Genomic DNA, 20,217 nt, shown 5'->3' on the forward strand with positions numbered 1-20,217 from the left:
TAGGCAACCGCTCTACCACTGAGCTAAATCCCCAACCCCTCAGTTCTTTTTTTTTTTTAATTTATTTATGTAATATGAGTACACTGTAGCTGTCCTCAGACTCACCAGAAGAGGGCAGCAGATCCCATAATAGATGGTCATGAGCCACCATGTGGTTGCTGGGAATTGAACTCAGGACCTCTGGAAGAGCAGTCAGTGCTCTTAACTGCCAAGCCATCTCTCCAGCCCTTCTTGATGTTTTTAAATTTTATTTATTTTTTTAAAGATTTATTTATTTCATGTATAAGTACATTGTAGCTGTCTTCAGAAGCACCAGAAGAGGGCATCGGATCCCATTACAGATGGTTGTGAGCCACCATGTGGTTGCCAGGAATTGAACTCAGGACCTCTGGAAGAGCAATCAGTGCTCTTAACCACTGAGTCATCTCTCCAGCCCCTAAATTTTATTCTTAATGGCATCTCTGTGTGTGTACATACATGCACATGAATGCCAGTGGTCACAGAAGGCAGAGGCGTTGGATACCCGGGAGTTACAGGCAGTTGTGAGCTGTCAGGCACGGGTGCCGGGAACTGAACTCAAATCCTCTGGAAGAGCAGGAAGTGCTCTTAACCAGGGAGCTGGCTCTCCAGCCCCCCGGGGCCTGCACCCTGCTTTCCAGACCATGGCCAGGGAACGGTCAGCCTGGTGGGTGATGGAAACAGACAGAGAAGGGGGGGGGTGGTACTGGGAGTCTATCCCAGCCGTATGGCTTAAGGTCTGCCCAGGACAACATCTTGGCTTGTGGAAAATCAAGACATCTCTTACACTGTGCTGACCTCTGTTTACGATCCACTGTGTCCCTAGGGGTCTGTAATCCTGAACAAATGAGATGAAAGCACTGCCCCTCCCCAGCCATGGCGCCAGCCAGCCAGCCACCCTCCCCTACCATGGCTACCCTCTTCGTGATTTTGGTCTTCGGCATGGCATTGAGCCACCTCACTGTCCTCTGTCTCTTGCAGCGTGATGCGGTGTTTGGGATCCTCAGCAAAGTGAAGCCTCCCTATACATCCTGTGCCGACTGCATGTACCCAGCAGCTGGGGCTCCTGAGGCCTTCATGGAGCGGCATGAAGACCCCAGCTCCTCTGCCATCTGCACCCAGCCGACCTTCCTCCCCCACGTCACGTCTTCCCCAATGGCCCACACGAGCAATAGGTCCCGAGCTCCGGAGAGGCCAACCTCAGGTCCAGCTAACACCTCTCCATTCCTACTACCAGCGGGCTCCAGGAAGCCAGATGTCAGTGGTTCTGGAGCCGGGGTTGCCCCGGAACCACCAGCAAGCCTTCCAGAGCCTTCCAGAGAGACCTCGAAAGCCCTTCAGAAATCTCTCCTGTCGAAGAATTCCCACTGTGATAAGAACGCAGCCAATACGGAGGCGGCGGCAAAGGAAGAACTGTCGACCAAGAAAGATCCGAAGCCCTCAAAGGACCTGAGGCTCCTGTTCAGTCAAGAGGGGGAGAAGCCGACCGCCAATAGCTACCTGATGCAACATCAGGAGTCCATTATCCAGTTGCAGAAGGCAGGCCTGGTCCGAAAGCACACCAAAGAGCTGGAGAGGTTGAAGAGCCTGCCTTCAGACTCACCATCTACTTGCCGGGACAGTGCCGCCAGCAGGCTGGAGGCCAGCATCCCCGAGGAGGGTCAGGAGCCTGCACACCCAGCCCTAGACAGCCAAGCTGGAACTGAAGAGAAGCCTGTGGGCGGAGCCTCACAGAAGAGCCCTCCGCCTACCCTCCTCCTCCGCCTAGATCACACCAGTAAAGACTTCTCTAAAGACTTCCTGAAGTCCGCGTGCTACACTCCCACCCCCTCCTCCATCAGCTCCAACCTGACCCGGAGCTCCAGCAGCGACAGCATCCACAGTGTCCGAGGGAAGCCAGGGCTGGTGAAGCAGCGGGCGCAGGAGATCGAGACGCGGCTCCGCCTGGCCGGTCTCACTGTGTCCTCCCCACTGAAACGTTCCCATTCCCTCGCCAAGCTGGGAAGTCTCAACTTCTCCACGGAGGACCTGTCCAGTGAGGCTGACACGTCAACCATCGCCGACTCACAGGATGCCAAGTGCACTCTCTCTTCCTTCTTGCCCGAACCCCAGGCCGCACCTAGGGACCCCTCTGCGACCTCCAAACCATCAGGGAAATCCGCCCCAGAGAACTTGAAAATCCCAGTGAGGGTGAACAAAAGCTGACTAGCTTCCAGCTCTGCGAGGTCTTCATAATGTCTTGATCCGCTCTCGTGTCTTGATTTGTGTTAACGACTTCAGCCTTCTGAGCTTTCCCCACCTAGAGCCTGTGAGGGGGAACACCCAGGGGTGGGGCCTGGGCAACCCGGGAACTGTCAGCCCGGAGTACCGTTCAGATGCATACACACAGGCTGGGGCTTTGTCTCAGTTGTTGAGAGTGTGTACCTGACACGCGCCAAGCCCTCGGTTTGATTCCCCAGCAGCCCATAAAACCAGACAAGGCTGCATACACCCACATCCCAACACTGGAGGTGGAAGCAGAAGGATTAGAAGTTCAAAGTCATCTTCAGCTACTTGGTGAGTTTTAGGCCAGCCTGGCAGAGAGAGTGAGAGAAAAAAAAAACAAAAAAAACTATGTGTGTACATACAAAATACTCAGTTTGCAACGAGTAAAGGAGCCACAGTGGTGAGGTCCCCGCTGCCCATGTTCCCGGCTCAATCCGGTCCTCGAGGGAGAATCCTCCGAGGACAACACAAGGCCTACCTCTCCGCTCACTGTGCATTTCATTTATAAAATAGTAATGACCGAGGCTCGATCCGAGGAACAATGCTGTGTCCAGAAGGGTTTTTCCAAGAGAATTGTGGGGGGTTTTGGGTTTGGTTTGTTTTATTCTTTTGAGGGTGGTGACCCGCAGAAGCATCAAGACTTTGAACCTGACTATCCCAAGAACAGTGAGGCAATATCATCAGAGGAAGGCACTTAGTGGCAGCGCCCGTTTAACAGTCCTGGTGCCCATGGGCGGAGGCAGGGGGGTCCTCAGCTGCTGGCTTCAAGCTTACGTCACCCAATCACAGAGAAGGGCACTGCTGAAGGGCACTGCTGAGCCTTGTCTGCTGCTAACAAGGCATCCTGTTTGGAATTCAGACCACCTCCGGACCTCAGGACATGAGGTCGTGGATCTGGGATGTGGTTCATCCCGCTGAGACACTGTGACCCCCACCCCCAACCCCACCCCCACTTCCACCCAAGGCTCTCATTCAGTGCCATCTCCACATTTGTTGAAAGGAAAGGCAGGTCAGCAACGGGTACTTTCTTACAAGCTGCTCCCCAGGAGTCACTCTGAGAGGAGAGAGTCTGTTAAAAAAAGCTTCACAGATGTTTATGAAGTGTCCCTTCTCATGGGGAGAATAGAATACTGCTTCCTTGTCTCCAGCTTGCCATGCTGTAACGATGGGGCAGAGGAGGCTTGGCCACAGCACAGGTATGAGTGCAGGTTAGCTCAATGAAGCAGGGGGCCTGGGTTCTGTGTTCAAATCATGGGCCTCTCCTGGTGCCCATCGTGAAAAGGGACAAGCAGCGAGGCCGACCGACCAGCAGAAAGCCTTGACTTGGTGTTCGGCAAATGGTGGCGCACAGCCCTGTGACATCACCTGGGCTCTGTTGGTGGTTTTGGGTTTTGGTTTGGTTTGGTGTTTTGAGATAGGGTTTCTCTGTAGACCAGGCTGGCCTCAAACTCAGAGATCTGCCTGCCTCTACCTCCCTAGTGCTGGGATTAACAGTGTGTGCGAACACTGGCTGGCTGGCTGCCTTCCTTCCTTCCTTCCCTTCTTCCTTTTCTTCCTCTTCTTCTTCTTCCTCTTCCCTTCCTTCCTTCCTTCCTTCCTTCCTTCCTTCCTTCCTTCCTTCCTTCCTTCTTAATTTGAGACAAGGTCTCTCTGCAGTACCCTCTGCTGCCTTGGAACTTTCTCTGGAGACCCGGTAGGCCTCGAACTCAGCAGAGACCCATCTGCCTCTGCCTCTCAAGGGTTTGGCTTTTGTTTTTATTTTTGAGGTAGCCTCTCACCCTGTAGTTCAAGCTGGCCTCAAACTCACAGCAATCCTCCTGCCTCAGCCTCCCAAATGCTGGTTTGATCACAGGTGTCATCCCTTCGTGCCCCCAGGCTTAGTTGTAACATTTTTAAGGGTAAACGGTCTAGACTTGTGATCCTACCCTCAGGAGGCCGAGGCAGGTCCATCGTGAGTTAAAGGGCAGTCGGGGCCACAGAGTGCGATTCTACCTCAGAAGTGGTAAATAACCTTGCCACCAGAAGATGGCATTACCTGCTTCAGATGTCTTCTCTGCGAGCCCCGGTAGAAAGCTTGCTGACTGGTTTTTTGCGATGCCCCAGGGCTGCTTGTAACATGGCAGGAAGACAGGGGACATATTTGAAGGCTGCCTTTGCTCCTTGGATATCTCAGACCAAACCCTTCCCGCCTACACTTCAGACTTGCCAGCTGTCCTTTTACCTCTTGAGCAGACGGAGTCCTTGTGGAGGTGACCACAGCTCCATCCTGCGGTTGGCTGGTTCAGCCAGACAGTTCCGTGAGACCACAACATCTTTAAGGATACGGTGTGTTCTGGAAGAACACGGATGGGGGCCTCCACCGCACTGGTTAGAACGGAGTCTCAAAACGGCCATCCTGGTGAACGCCCAAGTGTCTCTAGGATCTAGGCCAGTTCTCTTTTCATTCCTCTGGGGGTCTTTGTGAGCTCTGTCTCAGAACTCTTCTACCTGGCGTGACTTTTTTTTTTTTTAATACATGTGCGTTATTTTACAGGGCTTTATTTTCCCACTACTGTCAATGGCAGTCACCTTAAAAAGCGATCATCCACTTTTTCCTGAAACCCTGTGGGTTTCTTCTATTCTCCCCTCGGCCAACAAAAGCAAAAAAAAAAAAAAAAAGGCCAAGTTAATATATGTCGCCAAGTTCAATTTCACATGGTGGGTCAATTTTTGTGTCAAAATAATTCCCTAGATTTGGTAATGATAGGCTTCCGCTGCGTTTTTTAATCCCATCTGTAAGAGCGGCAGGATTTTTGAAAACCCTCATTTTGAAAAGCCGTAATTTCTGTTCAAAGAGTCAGGACAGGAGGAGGGCAAACTGGAGGAGGTCTCTGGATGCTGGCAGACTGCCTGCACCTGTCTTAGAAGAACTGGCGCACCCAGCAACCTCCCCATCCTTAGAACCGAATCCCTGGAGTCATGGTTTCCACTCCTCCTGGAAGGTTGGCTCTGTCTGTCAACACGGATCGGCCTTTAACCAGAAAGGCTTCCGTGAAACTATCCCCTCGCTAAGCTAAGGCGTACCTCAGCAGTGGCATCAGCTCCCGTATTGTCTCAGGAAAAGTTTGTTCCAGCCAGGCTCGGTTGGTCGCATACACTTGTGATGGGGAGGCCATTGGATCCCTGGGTTCAAGGCTGTGTAGAACCTTGACCTCCACCCCCCTCCCCTCCCCCGAAAATGTTAGCTCTGTGAGCTGCTCTATGCCTGGCTAGTTTAGCTGTGTGTGTGTGTAACCTTAGCAAACAAAGGTACAGGGACTTAGGCAGCGTTGAGCCACCAGTTTCGATGGCTGCCAATTTCACCGAATGTCCTTGTTGAAAGAAGAGCCTTCTGCTCTGATTGATGGTCCGGGAACTTGGCTGCTCTTCCTCGCTCTCACTCGCCTGCACTTCCATAGCTTCCCAAAAGCCTGAGCCATGTGGTGGCCTTGTATGTCCACACAGAAGGCTTCCTGACGTGTAAGGGAGATGGGTACTGGGCAGGGGGGTGGGGTGGGGGGAGTCTGGATGCCCAATTGCGTGAACTAAGAGCAAGGTGTCTTTCTCAAATCCCCCACCCCTCGTTCTCAGTACGGAAGCCCTGCTGGCCACATGCAGTTCATCCCCGTGGCTCTCACGGGTTCCCAGATGGCTGCACTGCTCTGCTCCCATTGCTATAGCTGAAGATCCGACCCAGCATCCTCTGCCCGAGAAAAGCCCGGAGGGTGCCTCAGGATGGAACCAAGAGAGATTAGATGTTGACAGCCGCCCTGTACTTTTGGGCACCAATCTCAGGGACCACCCCGGAAGGCTCTCGAATCTCCTGCTCTTCGGGGACCATTTCTCCTTAGCAAGGACGAGAACACAAGAGACATCACACATCACCGCCCCTTAAAAGAGTTACCTTCTACACGCTGGCAGTTTTACTGGTGTGAGAATTCATTTCCAACCCCAGTGGGTTGGCTGATGCTCAGCGGGGCTCTTGAGGCACACCCAACGAATGCCTTCAGGGTAACCCGTGTACCTAGGGTCCCTTGCCCGACCCTAGCTGTGCAATCCAGCAGGACCAGGGAGACTCTCACTCTTCCCCACATTGGTTGCAATGTCACTGCTGATGAGGGAAACTCTCCTTCCCACCCTAAAGGCTAGGTTCCTGCTGACCGTAAGGGCAGATGAAGGTCATTGGTGTTCCCCTACCCAAAGCCCCTTGGTTTTGTTACTGTGGAGGTGTGAGAGTCCACTGTGTATGGACATATGCATATAAGTATTTGCATATGCGCTGTGTGTATGTGCGTATGCCTTGTGTATGCATTATACATACTATACTTAAAAGTGTATTCTACTCGATCAAACCTGGTGTATGCTGTTCCTCACACACTGTGGGTCCTCCAGCTTTGCAGGGAAGTCGCCCTGGACCCATCTGCAGTGCTGCCACCAGGGGCCATCTGGAGAAGGGTTGACTACCCCGTTCCCTTTTGCGGTAGACACCACAGTCCCTCCTTCAGTCCCTGTCTTAGACACACAGCCTCTGCCGCCCTGGCCCCTTGGCCTCGCTGCATGAGAAGACAGCTGCTTCCTCCTCTACCCCGTAATTATTCTTTTACAACTGAGTGCCTTAATAATCGTTTACAAATACTGTGTATTTATGCGCAGCCGTTCAGCTCTCATCTTTCGTGGCTGGGTACTTCGGTCCCGGTGGTTAAGATTAGCACCTGAGCTCGTCCCTACCCCCCATCCATGTGTGTCACTCTGCTATGCAGTTGACATCCTGGGTCCTGACTACTCCACCCAGCCTGCTGAATCCCCACAGGCTATGCGGACATCGGCAAACCCCGAAAACCTGAGGTAGGTAGTGAAGGACGAGATTTGGTTTGCCAGGCAGCCGAGAGGTGGTGCAGGCCCAGCGTTCCCTGAACCACAGCCCAAGACCACACCACCTGAACCTCTCAAGGTCGCCCTCTAGTTTACAGAGGCTTGCCAACGCCTACCCTCCACCCCTTCACACTCCCTCCTCTTCTGCCTGTGTCCTGAGCTCCTTGCTACATGGGTACAGCTCACTCCAGAGGAGGAGTGGCACCAGACCGCATCCTTCACCTTTCAAACACCCGAAGCCACCACCGTGCCGGGTTCCTTCGTCACATTACAACTTCGATTTTTTTTTGTATTGTTTTTCTTGTTTTTTATATTATATATTTAAAAGGCAGTATCTTTTGTACTGTGAATTTTCAGTAGAAGAGGCATAGTGCACTTTTTTTTTTTACTTCTGTTGGTGTGTACTGTACATAATAGTCTGCGTGCTTCTCGTGATGAGAATAAACACTTCCTTTATACATGTCCCGTGAGTGCGTGCCTGTGTGTGTACTGCGTTTTGCCTTGGGCCCTTGCCAAGATGCCCGGTGTGCTCTTTCCCCTATCGTGACTGTGGGCGCCTTTTTTTTTTTTTTTTTTTTGGTTCTTTTTTTCGGAACTGGGGACCGAACCCAGGGCCTTGCGCTTCCTAGGCAAGCGCTCTACCACTGAGCTAAATCCCCAACCCCTGTGGGCGCCTTTCTTAGATTTCTTGAACCTATTAAGTTCAAGGCTCTCCTCAACAGCTGCAGGAGTTAGACCCAGAGCAACGGTGCTGGCACCGCCCCAACCTCCTCCTTCCAGTTCTCTTGCCTGTGGCTGGGATTGGACGAGGACAAAACAAGTCATGCCTGGTGGTCTTCGCTTTTAATCCCAGCACTTGAGAGGCAGGGGCAGGCAGATATCTCAGTCCAAGGCCAGCCTGGTCTACACAGTGACTCCCAGCCCAACCAAGGCTACAGATATCCTGTATCAAAACAACCCCCCCCTTAAAAAAATCTAAAAGTATAAAGCATCTTGAGTCCTCAGCTCATAATTGCAAAGGTCACGCTGGGCTATGTGCAGGGCAGGGCAAAGGAAAACTGATAGACATCGGAGGAGATTTGGGGAGGGACCAGAATGGTCCCCAGTACCGTCCTGAAGGATACCGCCCCAGTGATCCAAGCACTCTTCCACTAGCCCACACCTCTTAAAAGTTAACATCAGCTGTGACACTCCTCACCGTGTGGCCCCTTGAGTCACATTTAAGGTCCCCAATGCAACACCCGGACACTGGGGAAGTCAGGCTACCATGTCTTAAAATCACAGTCCAGAAGAGCCAGGGAGACTCCCAGTCTTCCCCACGTTGGCCAATGTCACTGCTGGTGAGGGAGATTATCCATCCTGCCCTCCCAACCTGAAGACTAGGTGTGCCAGGCACGCCAGACCTGCAGTGTGCATAGGGAGAGCCCACAGGTGCCGAAGTTCTTCACGAGGTCATCCCAGGTTGTCACTCAACTGGACTCACAGGAGACCGATGGGTATAGGCGCATCACCTCACCACAGTGAAGCTGCCACGTGAACAGCCCTGGATCACCTCGTGTGTAAACCAAAACTAACCGGGAGTAATTTAATGTGAGAAGCTAAGCGAAAGGTTAACCAGGCACAATGACGCTTGCCCAGAACCAGGACCACGCATGAGTCAGATGTTATCCTTGGCAAGTTTGAAGTCAGCCTGAGATACATGTGTCCTCGTTTCAAAAAGAAAGACCTGGCTGTGGCCAGAGCTGGGTATGGAAGATCACATCATCGGCAACCCCAGCACTTGGGAAGCTGAGGCAGGAGGAGCGTCTTGAGATTCAGGTGCCTCAGTCGGGGTTTCTATTCCTGCACAAAACATCCTGACCAAGAAAGCAAGTTGGGGAGGAAAGGGTTTATTCAGCTCACACTTCCACACTGCTGTTCATCACCAAAGGTAGTCAGGACTGGAACTCAAGCAGGTCAGGAAGCAGAAACTGATGCAGAGGCCACGGAGGGATGTTACTTACTGGCTTGCTCCCCATGGTTTGCTCAGCCTGCTTTTTTATAGAACCCAGGACCACCAGCCCATGTATGGCACCAACCACAATGGGCCAAGCCTTCCCCCATTGATCACTAATTGAGAAAATGCCTTACAGCTGGGTCTCATGGAGGCATTTCCTCAAGGGAAGCTCCTCTCTCTGTGGTAACTCCAGCTTGTGTCAAGTTGACAGACAAAACTACACAAAACACTAGGCTACCAAGTGAGACTCTAGTTATGGCCAGGCATAGAAGCCGGTGGGCGATGCACTCATTAGCATGCAGTCCCTTAATTCCACCTCAGACAGAAAACGAAGGGACATGGATAGAAAGGAGGGAGGGGTCGGTGGCAAAAAATCTAATTTGGATCAAACTGTAACACTGACATCTAAAATATGGCTTTAAAAAAAAGATCTTAGGATTTTATCTTTTACATGTAGGTGTTTTGCTCACATGTCTGTGCACCACATGCCTGCCTGGTGTCCAAGGAGATCAAAAGAGCTGAAATTAGTGAACAAGCAAGCAAGTGCTGGGAGCCAAATCCCAGTCCTCTGTTCAGAATAAAAGGTGCTCTGAACTGTCCAGCCATCTCTCCTGCTCCCTCTCAGATGCCAAGAGATACCAACCTGGGGCTCACACTTCTCTGGGCTCCAGCCCAAATCGATCTAAGACAGTGGTTGTTAATCTGTGGGTCAAGACTCCTTTGGGAACCCAACGACCCTTTCTTTTTTTTTTTCCTTTCTTTTTTTTTCTTTTTTTTCCCTTTTTTTCTGGAGCTGGGGACCGAACCCAGGGTTCTACCACTGAGCTAGATCCCCAACCCCCCAACAACCCTTTCACAGGGGTTGAATATCAGCTACCCTGCCCATCAGATGTTTACCTTATGATTTCATTGGTAACAGTAGCAAAATCATAGTTACAAAGTAACAACAAAGTAATTTTATGGTTGCAGGTCACCACAACTGTGTTAAAGGGTGCAACTTAAGGAGGATTGAGAACAGCTGGTCTGGGGCAGGGGCCAGTAGTGTGTATTTTTCCCATAATGCCCTGGGAATTCTGATCGCTGTATTGAGAAACCACTGAAATAAGAAAGTGCTGGAGGCTTGCACTCTGCCACATTCTATACATACTTTGAGACAACACCCACAGCCCCCCACCCCCCGCCACGTACACCCAACAGCACATGGGTTTTCCCAAGACCAGATCACCTATGTGCTCCAGGCCCTGCAAGAAAGGTCCTTCAGTTGGCTGTCTTTCCCTTGAGTTTATCTGCGGAGTAACGGTCCCAGGGCTGGCTGGGTACAGTCCCAGGTCACACCTGCAGTGCAAGTGGTTTTTCCCAGGGAGGAAAACCCAGTGTCTGTTCATGGCAAGAGCTTTTTCTTTTTCTTTTCTTTTCTTTATTCTCTCTCTCTCTCTCTCTCTCTCTCTCTCTCTCTCTCTCTCTCTTGCATATGAATGTTTTGCTCATAAATCTGAGTGCATGTGCTTGATGCCCAAGGAGGCCAGAAGAGGGCATCGGATCTCCTGGAGCTGGAGTTACAGATGATTGTGTGTTATCGAGCCACCTTGCAGGCACTAGGACATAACCCAGGACTGCAGAAAAGCACCTGTGCCTTTAACGGAGCCATCTTTAAAGCCCCTGATGCTTTTGGGGAAGGTGAACCAAGGCTTAACCTTCAGCTCTTCAGAGGTTGGCACCACTTCATGCCCCATGCTCCTTGGCTACACCCCTCCCATATGGTGTGTGTGTGTGTGTGTGTGTGTGTGTGTGTGTTCTATGTGTTTAAAGATTTATTTACTCTATGTATATGAGTACACTCTAGCTGTCTTCAGACACACCAGAAGAGGGCATCAGATCCCATTACAGATGGTTGTGAGCCGCAGTGTGGGTACTGGGATTTGAACTCCTGACCTCTGGAAGTGCCCTTAACCCCTGAGCCATCTCTCCACCCCAGTATTCGCTGTGTTTTTAAAGGGAAACTGCCTATGTATCCTAAAGTAGACATGTAAAGAAAACAGTTTCAGCCCGAAATTCCTTTCTTAGTATAGTAAACTGTTGCAGCAAATAAAATGTTCATCAGATTTTTACTTATTAGCTCCCAAGCCAGAGGAGGATGTACCCGCATCTAACACTGAAAGCCCGATTCAGGGCTGGGATGTGACTCATGGGTCAAGTACTTTCCTAGCGTGCACAAAGCTGAATTTCAGGCATGGGGGCAGACAGTAACCTGTATGTGGCATCTTGAGCCTGCAACCCCAACACTGAGGAGGTGGAGGCAGGAGCATCAGAAATTCCAGGTCATCCTTAGCTACAGAGTGAGTTCAAGGCTAGCCTGAGCTACAAGAGACCACGTTTCCAAAGCAAGCTTGCCTCTTGCTGTCCTGGAGGCTGGAGGCTGAGGAGCCCTCACACCTCTGCCCACCTTCTTGGAGATGTAGAAAAGCCAGGAACAGTTCAAAGGCCCGGGAGCATCGAGCTGGTAGGGAGTGACAAGTAGTGACGAGGCCTGACAACTAGCAACTTAAGGACAGGAGAGAACTGAGGACCCAGGAGTGGTGGTGCCCACCTGCGACCCCAGCACTTGAAAGGTGGAGGCAGGAAGACCAGAAATCTAGTGCCAGTCTTGGCTATAGATTCAGGCCAGCCTGGGCTACGTGAGACTCTATGGGAAAAAATTTTTTAAAAGGTATATTCTGGCAGAAATGGGGAGGGGGTGGGAGACTTGGGGGGTGGATGTCTTTGATTCCAATACTCTGGTGACAGAGGTAGATGGATCTTTATGTGTTTGAGGCCAGCCTGGGCTATATATATAGTAAGTTCCAGGCCAGCTAAGACTACATAGTGAGACTCCTTTTTTTTTAAAAAGGTTTATTTATTTATTATATATAAGTACACTGTAGCTGTCTTCAGACATACCAGAAAAGGGCATCAGATCTCATTACAGATGGTTGTGAGCCACTGTGTGGTTACTGGGATTTGAACTCAGGACCTTTGGAAGAGCAGTCAGTGCTCTTAACCACTGAGCCATCTCTCCAGCCCGAGACCCCTTTTCAAACAAAAACAAAAACCAAACAAACAAACAAAACAACAGAAAAGAGAGAAAGGGAGGGGGTCTTCTCCCCAAATTGCTGTATCAGAGCCAAGTTTCCTATGGTTCTTGAACTTGGATATCCAATTAAGGCCCCAAGTGGCATAGGTACACATGCATCCTGGAACTAGGAAGACTGAGGCAGGGGGATTCGAAGTTCAAAGCTAGCCTGGTCTACATACTAAGACCCTGTCTCAACAAAACAGCTGAGCACACAAATGCAGTGAAGACAGAGCTACCAACAGGGCCAGTGATGTCTGCTGTGAGTATCCCTAATGATATAAGTAGAACTCCTCACAGGCCCATGCTCCTGCTGTATGGCTGCTGTCACAGGCACTGACAGGAAGGATGGTTGGGGAGGTGAGATAGGGGAGGAGTGTCATTCCGCAGACACTCAACTCTGCAAAAGTTTAAGGGAGATCAAGGCCAGCCTAGGCTATGTGACGTCCTGGCTCACAAAGAAACAAAAGAGGAAAAACAAAATAACCCATGGTAGAGTTATAAATATTACTAGGTAAAGCCAAGCAGTGGTGGTGCATGCCTTCGAGCCAGTACTCCTGAGACAGCAACAGGTTGATCTCTGAGTTCAAGACCAGCATGGTTCAGAGCAAGTTCCAGGATAGACAGGGCTACACAGAGAAACCATGTCTCAAACCCCGCCCCCCTAAAATTTACTAGGTAAGCCAAGTATGGTGGTAAACAGCTATAATCCAGCAACTGGGAGGACTGAGGCAGGGGGGTTGTGAGTTTGAAACCAGCCTGATCTACATAGGGAAAATCCTATTTAAAAATATATACATATATATCACAGGACTACAGAGAGAAAACCCCATGTCTCACCTCCCCAAATACACACACACACACACACACACACACACACACACAGAGAGACAGACAGACAGTAAGAGAGACAGAGACAGAGAGACACAGAGAGAGACAGAGAAACAGAGACAGAGAAACAGAGACAGAGAAACAGAGACAAAGACAGAGACGGGGAGAGAGAGAGGGAAATCACTGGGTAATGAGCACATAGTAAACCCCTCAGAACTGTGGTCTTGTGTACAGTGTGAAGTTGTGAAGTAGTTGATCAAGGCTGGGACATAAGTCATCCTTCAAAGACAAGCTGTAATAGTTCGAGGACAATGGGTGGCCCATTCACTGACCAGACCCTCTGCTTCCTGCCTCCTTAAGGACCAAGAGTCGCACACAAACGCAGGGATGTGCACACCTCCTCCCTGACAGACTCCATCCAAAGTACAGGATCTGCCACTCTCTAGAACCAGAACCAGAACCAGGTCCTGGGCAGTTCTCCCCAGAGGAATCCTGAGGAGGGGAACAGGGCAGCCTGGGAGCGTGGGCTTGGCCCTGCTGCAGGCCGGCCAGCGACAGAGGCACATCCTGTTCCGCGGTTGCCATGGTATATCTGAAAACATCTGCCACAACACAAGGCTGGGGTGGCGCCTGGCAGCTCAGCTCTGGCCCACGAAGGAGGGCGGGCTGGGCACCAGACAGAGCAAAGCAAGGTCTACAGCTGGGCAGGGATTAGGAAAACTTCCCAGATCTCCTACACACATGTGCACAGTTTGTACATGTGCGCGTGCGACACACACACACACACACACACACACACACACACACACACACACGTGTTTATCTGGGAGGTAAGGCTAGCTGCATATCTAGCCCGTGCAGATTTCCTGAAGCATTCTCTATTTTTGGTTTTGTTTTGGGGATTTTTTTCTTTTCGTTTGCTTGCTGTGTGTGTGTGTGTGTGTGTGTGTGTGTGTGTGTGTGTGTGTGTGTGTGTGTGTGTGTTTCATTTGGATTTGGCTCGGTTTGCTCCGTTGCTGAGAATGACCTTGGACTCCTGATCCTCCTGCCTTCGCTAACCCAGCGCTGGAGCTACTGGCTGTACCACCAGGCGGGGGCTGCCTTTGTGTTTATTCGGTGCTATTTTATGTGCTACTTTGCCGGTTGTATATGTGTGTGCACCTAGAACACTCAGGCCAAAGGCTGGCATCAGATCCCCTGGAACTGGAATTACAGTCATGAGCCTCCGTGTGTATGCTAGGCATCAAATTCAGGACCTCTGGAAGAGCAGCCAGTATCTTAACAGTTGAGCCATCCCTCCTGCCTCCCAGCCACCTTTTTTGATTTTTTTTTTTTAATTGGTGTTGTTTGGGACAAAGTATCACCCCACTGTAACCCAGGCTGGCTTCAAGCCTACAGTAATTATCCTGCCTCAGCCTTCCTAGTGTTGGCTTTATGGATGCTACCACACCCAGTCCTAATTCTCTGTTTTCTTCTTTGAAACCCTAACAGCCGGAGGCTTCCAAACTTCCTGCCTGGACCAGCTTCCAGCCACGCCCACAGAACTTCCCTACCCGCTCGGCTCCTCCAGATGGAACTCGCTGCCCTGTTGTCTTGGGAGCTGCTGATGTTTCTCATGAATAGCCCAAAAAATGCAGTCTTGGTGAGAGTCAGTTGTGGGGTATAGAGGAAGAGTGAGCCTGGGCCGTGAGGACTGCGAGCCTGAGCCGGGAGGACCGCGTTCCTGATGCGCTTTACACAACTGCAGAGTAAACAGCCCCTAGTGTGGAGGGGGCTCTGCACAGATCTGTCAAACTAGATGGCTGGCTAAGTGAATTGATCCCGTGTAACGAGCTGCAGCCCACAGGTATTAGTGATACATTTTCTAAGATATAACCCCCTCCCCCGCAAGAATATGCAAAGTGGGTTTTCTTTGGAGGCGGGGAAGGAGGCAGACTGAACCTAGGGCCTCACACAGGCTAAACAGCTTCCTTATTTCCCTAACAGAGTCTTAGAAAAAGTGTCCAGGTTAGCCTTGAAACAGCAATCATCCAGCCTTAGCCTCCTCATTAGGTTGGGGTTTAATGCCTTACCGCCCTGTACCACTAATCCCCGATACTCCCCTAGTCCCATCCCTTTGCTTTTTCTAGGTACCAGAAGTCCTCCATGGCTCCCTGAAGCCGCAGGCAATCCTCACTCTGAGAAGCCATAGGTGAACTGGGGTGGTGGCTACCCTCTTTTCACCACGTCTGTGCCCCGTCTGTTGGGCTGTGTTTCTGGGCTCTGAGAATCTCGTGCCCACTCTACTTACCCCCTCGAGAAGCCCGTGGAAGTGTGCGCTGGCCAATTTTCTGTCAGATTGACACTAGCTAGACTCATATGAAAGGAGGAAACCTCAGTTGATAAAATGTCTCCATAAGATCCAACTCTAGGGCATTTTTAAAATTTGAGACTGATGTGGGAGGGGCCAGCCATTGTGGGTGGGGCCAGTCCATTGTGGGTGGAGCCATCCCTGGACTGGTGGACCTAGGTTTTATAAGAAAGCAGGCTGAGCAAGCCATGGGAGCAAGCCAGTAAGCAGCACCCCTCCATGGCCTCTGTATCAGCTCCTACCTCTAGGTTCCTGCCATGCTTGAGTTCCTGCCCTGACCTCCTTCAGTGATGGGCTATGAAGTGGCAGGGTGAGCCGAATTAACCCTTTCCTCTCCAACCGATGTTAATGACATCAATAGTGATGGACATGGACAAAGCGATCACCTTGTTCTCACTCCCACTTTCTTATAGCTGCAGCTGCGATGGGGGCTCGACTGGGATCTTCACTGAAGGTTGACACATTTCTTTAGTCATACTGCACAATTCGGGTCACCTCTTCCGAGGATGCTTAGAATATGACTTACACAGGTAGCGCAGGTAGAAGCAGACAGACTCACGCACAGGGCTGCCTCCTCCAGGAAGCCATGTCTGGAAGGACTTCCACTAAACTCTTCTAAGATGGTTTTTCCGTGTCAGCACCCTCTGTGGGAATTCCCAGGACAGTGAACTCCCTGAAGGTATCAGCTAGGGCAGAGTTATCATGGTCTACCCTGTGCCAGATATAGTATGTGCTCAATAAATACTTGTTGAATTGAGTTGACTACTAAGTGAGGATCACCGTAATAAATGGATGTAGGAGCTTATCTCTCTTCCTTTCTTGGTCATGAGAGGTTTAGGGGTGCTGGGCAGGCCCGAGTTAGTTTTGCTCTGCCTCTTCCTGGCTGTATATAACCTCTCTCAGCGTCTGTTTTCGCTTTTGTGGAAACACACAGGCAGTCTGAGGGAGAGTTGGAGCTCAACGACTGGCACACAGTAGGTCTCAGCAGCATTACAAGAAGATTCAGGCCCTTAAGTCAATCTCTGGGGGGTTTAAAGCTCTATTTCAGTATTGATGGCCATTGGGTGGCCTCAGACAAATGGTGATTTCTAGACCTTATGTCTCAGACGCCTTACTCAGGGCAGATAAAAGCATAGATCCCTGGGTTGTGGTAGAAACGAAAGAGGCATCTGAGTAGTTAAAGCCCCTGTGAACATGGCCTCGGTGACCCCAAATGAGCTACTAGAAAACAAGGGTGTGTTCTTCTCTTTCCACCCCCTTCTTAAGACCACACTCGGTCTCTCTCTCTCTCTCTCTCTCTCTCTCTCTCTCTCTCTCTCTCTCACACACACACACACACACACACACACACACACACACAGTAGGGACACAGATTTTTGGAAAGCACTGACTCTCCCAATGTATGCCCTGAATATTCACCTTACCCCGAGGTTTTCCTCAGGGGCTTTCTGTGTTTTTCCAGCCTAGGTGGATACAATGCTCTGCAGTGGCCTTTTGTGCCGACCGTGATGGAGACTGGTCATTTTCCAGCAGAGCTCCTCTGATTGGATGGCAGCTGAGGCATGGGGAGGACCTGGAAGAGAGTAGAGAGCCTCCAAAAGTGACTCCAGGGGACCAAGTTACTTATACAGGAAAGTGGGATTCGACCTATCAGCATGATCCCTGTCATGTGACTGTGCCCGAGTCCCCGCTCCAGCGAGGCGAAGCTCAACCATCCTCCCTGCAGCCCAGCTGTGCTTCTTCGGGACTCGGCAGGGGTCTCCCTGGTCTGAGGATGTGCTGCACACAGGTGTGGGAGCACTTTCCCCAGTGACTACAAGTGCCTTGCTGGTTCATACCTCCAGTCCCGATGCCTCCAGGGCAGAAGCCCTGTGTTCGCCCCCTCTTTACACTCAAGGAAACTGAGGCTCCCAAGGACATCAAATCCATCACCTAAGGACAAGAGAGTGGGGCAGCTCTGTCCCGGTCCAGGGTCTGTGTCCAGAAAGGAATACATAGTACACCCTGGGGTTGGAAGACCAGTTGTCCTCCAGGAGGAGGGGAGTCAGTGCCAGCAGCATAGGGGTCTGGGGTAGCATTGCCAGTTTACAGAGAGGAAAGCAGAAGAGAGTTGTATCACCACACATCCCTGTAAGCCATGCCTACCGACCTCCAGGCCTTGCCTATGGGACTCTAGGTCAACCTCCCCAACCAACCCACGATCTCAGCTCAGTGCCCTGCAGATCATGCCTCACTTTGATCTGCAGAGGTTGTGGGCTGGAGCTGCAGGTCTGCTGTGAGGTCCTCAGGGCCATCTCTATTCTCCCACACATTGACATCACAGGAGAGTTACACACACACATATACATACCACATACACCATATACACATACACCACACACACACACCATACACACACACACATACACACCACACCATACCACACACCACACACCACACATCACACACACACATATACATACCACACACCACACCATACACCACAAACCACACACATCACACACACACATACACACACCACACACACATACACACACATATACATACCACACACCACACCATACACCACAAACCACACATATCACACACACACATACACACACCACACACACATACACACACCACACACACACATACACACATACATACATACCACACCACACATCACACAACACACACACATACCACACCACAAACCACACACACCACATATACCACACACACCCCACACACTACACACATAACACACACCACACACCACAAACCACACACATATACCATATACACCATACACACACCACATATACCATACACACCATACACACACCACATATACCACATACACACCACATACACACATAGACACACATACCACACACACACACATACCACACACACCACACACACTACACACATACACCACACATACCACACACACACCACATGCACCACATATACACACACACACACCACACACATACCACATACACATACACAACACACATACCACACATACATACCAAACACACATCACACACATACACAGACATATACACACATATACATACACCGGCAACACAGGAGGGTTCCACACCCCCCCAACCTCACCCATACCCCACCCCTCACCCCTACTTCCCCGGCACACCACAGGCATCACAGGAGGGTTCCACCTGGTCCACACAGACTTTCTGCCACCACACTGCAGCAACATCCCCTTCTGCTGTCACAATGTCTAATCCTCTTTTGGTCTGGCTACGTAGCCCAGGCTGACCTGAAACTCAAAGAGATTTTCCTTACTCTGCCCTCTACCCCCAAAAGCTGGGATTAAAGTAGGGACACAATGTGCAACTCTTCTTACAAACAAGACAGGGTGATGGCACTACATTGTATTCACAGAATACCTGAGTGGATGAGAGATGGGATGTGACCCTGACCACGCTACTTCTATGTCCCTGTCAGGCCTGTGGGACTTCCAAACTCCATGCTCTCTCTCCAAGGCCATGCGCCATTTCCTTAGCCCTCCCTGCAATAGCTGATTCTGAAAGGAAGTGGGCACATGTCCTGCCCTTCCTGCTGGCCGCCATCCCTCTTCCCCATACAGCCCCTTCCTGTGTTAGCCTGGGGAATCTCTGGAGAACATCTCTGGTGGACAGGCAGGCAGTGAGGGGCAGCCTGGCACTGGTGCAACCCCTCACAGTGACACACAGTTTCCAAACCATGTGTAAGAGGCCAGAAGGGAACCCAGAAATAGTGAGATAAAAGAGTGGGGGTTGTGTGTAGGGAAGAATGTTCTGGGTGGAGGGAGAAGCTTGTGCTCCCATTCCCACAGACTCTAAGCAAACCAGTGTGACAGTGGCTTGGGCAGGTGATGAGAGGGGCCCAGCCATGATGAGTGCTGCAGGTCATTATCAGGAAACTGAAACTGAGCATGGGGGCCCTAGAGCACGGAGGGGCTTGAAACTCCACGGGGCAGTGTCAGCTTGTCCCCCAGACCCTTGTGTCTAAACTTCACAAGAAGTAAACTACGGTTCAGTTCCTCAGCCACCCGAGCCTCGTTTCAAGTGTCCTTAGCCACACTGTGTCTAGAGGACAGCACACACTTGGGACACTGACCCCAACACGGAAAGGGTCGTGGGCACACTGTGCTAGAGACTACGCTCAAAGCTTGCGTGGAAAATGTTTTGGAGAGAAAGAAAGAAGCCAGCGGGGATGGACTCCAGTGCCTCAGCGAGATGGTCGGTGGCCAGTGCCGGCATGGGGCCTGGCGTGAAGGAGCACTGAATGGTTGGTTAGCTGGCCTGCATGTACAAAGATGGCAGAATGGAGACGGGAGGTGGTTGTGAGGTGTCACAAGGGCTGGTAGAGGAAGCAAGAGTGTGTTGAAATTTGGGTCTCCGAAGCTGGGCGGGTTGTTCCCTGAGGTACTTTGGTCTCTCTGTTTCCTGTTGGTATCACAGAACACCTGAGACCAGATCATTTATTTTGCACAGTTCATTCAGCTCGCGGTTGGGAGTCTACAATAAGTGTGGCCACCATCCGTCTTCCCTGCAAAGCCCAGATGCGTATCGGGCAAAGATTCCATGTTGCACAAGAACTTGACAGAAAACGAAACAGCAAGCAAGCATGTGTGGAACTGAGATGCTTTGAGGTGGCCTTGCTTTAAAACACTGCTCTTGAGTCTGGGAGCACTGCATTCATTCCTTGGGGACACTGCATTCATTCCCTGGGGACACTGCATTCATTTCCTGGGGGACACTG

At 51.0% G+C, this 20,217-nt stretch overlaps 1 protein-coding gene and 1 long non-coding RNA gene across 6 annotated transcripts in view; both read left to right on the top strand.

The window, feature by feature from the left end:
- The window catches only part of Ssh1 (slingshot protein phosphatase 1), a 62,335-nt gene extending 54,699 nt beyond the window's left edge, over positions 1-7,636 (top strand). For all 4 annotated transcript variants that reach the window (XM_087578608.1, NM_001427479.2, XM_087578607.1 and 1 more), the window contains 1 exon segment: positions 1,000-7,636. In XM_087578608.1, the coding sequence (XP_087434734.1) occupies positions 1,000-2,223 (1,224 nt within the window). In that variant the 3' untranslated portion in view covers positions 2,224-7,636.
- Positions 7,637-13,697: 6,061 nt separating this feature from the next.
- LOC134481209 (uncharacterized) lies at positions 13,698-16,264 on the top strand. 2 transcript variants are annotated; one of them, XR_015634898.1, is made up of 3 exons: positions 13,698-13,939; positions 14,601-14,955; positions 15,239-16,264. It is a non-coding gene; the product is annotated as an uncharacterized LOC134481209 (long non-coding RNA). The 2 variants fall into 2 exon arrangements; XR_015634899.1 differs by lacking the exon at positions 13,698-13,939 and adding an exon at positions 14,019-14,393 and having other exon boundaries at positions 15,239-16,263.
- The last annotated feature ends 3,953 nt before the right edge of the window (positions 16,265-20,217 follow it).

Source organism: Rattus norvegicus, chromosome 12, assembly GCF_021556685.1.
Source record: "Rattus norvegicus strain SHRSP/BbbUtx chromosome 12, alternate assembly SHRSP_T2T, whole genome shotgun sequence".
Taxonomy (NCBI): domain Eukaryota; kingdom Metazoa; phylum Chordata; class Mammalia; order Rodentia; family Muridae; genus Rattus; species Rattus norvegicus.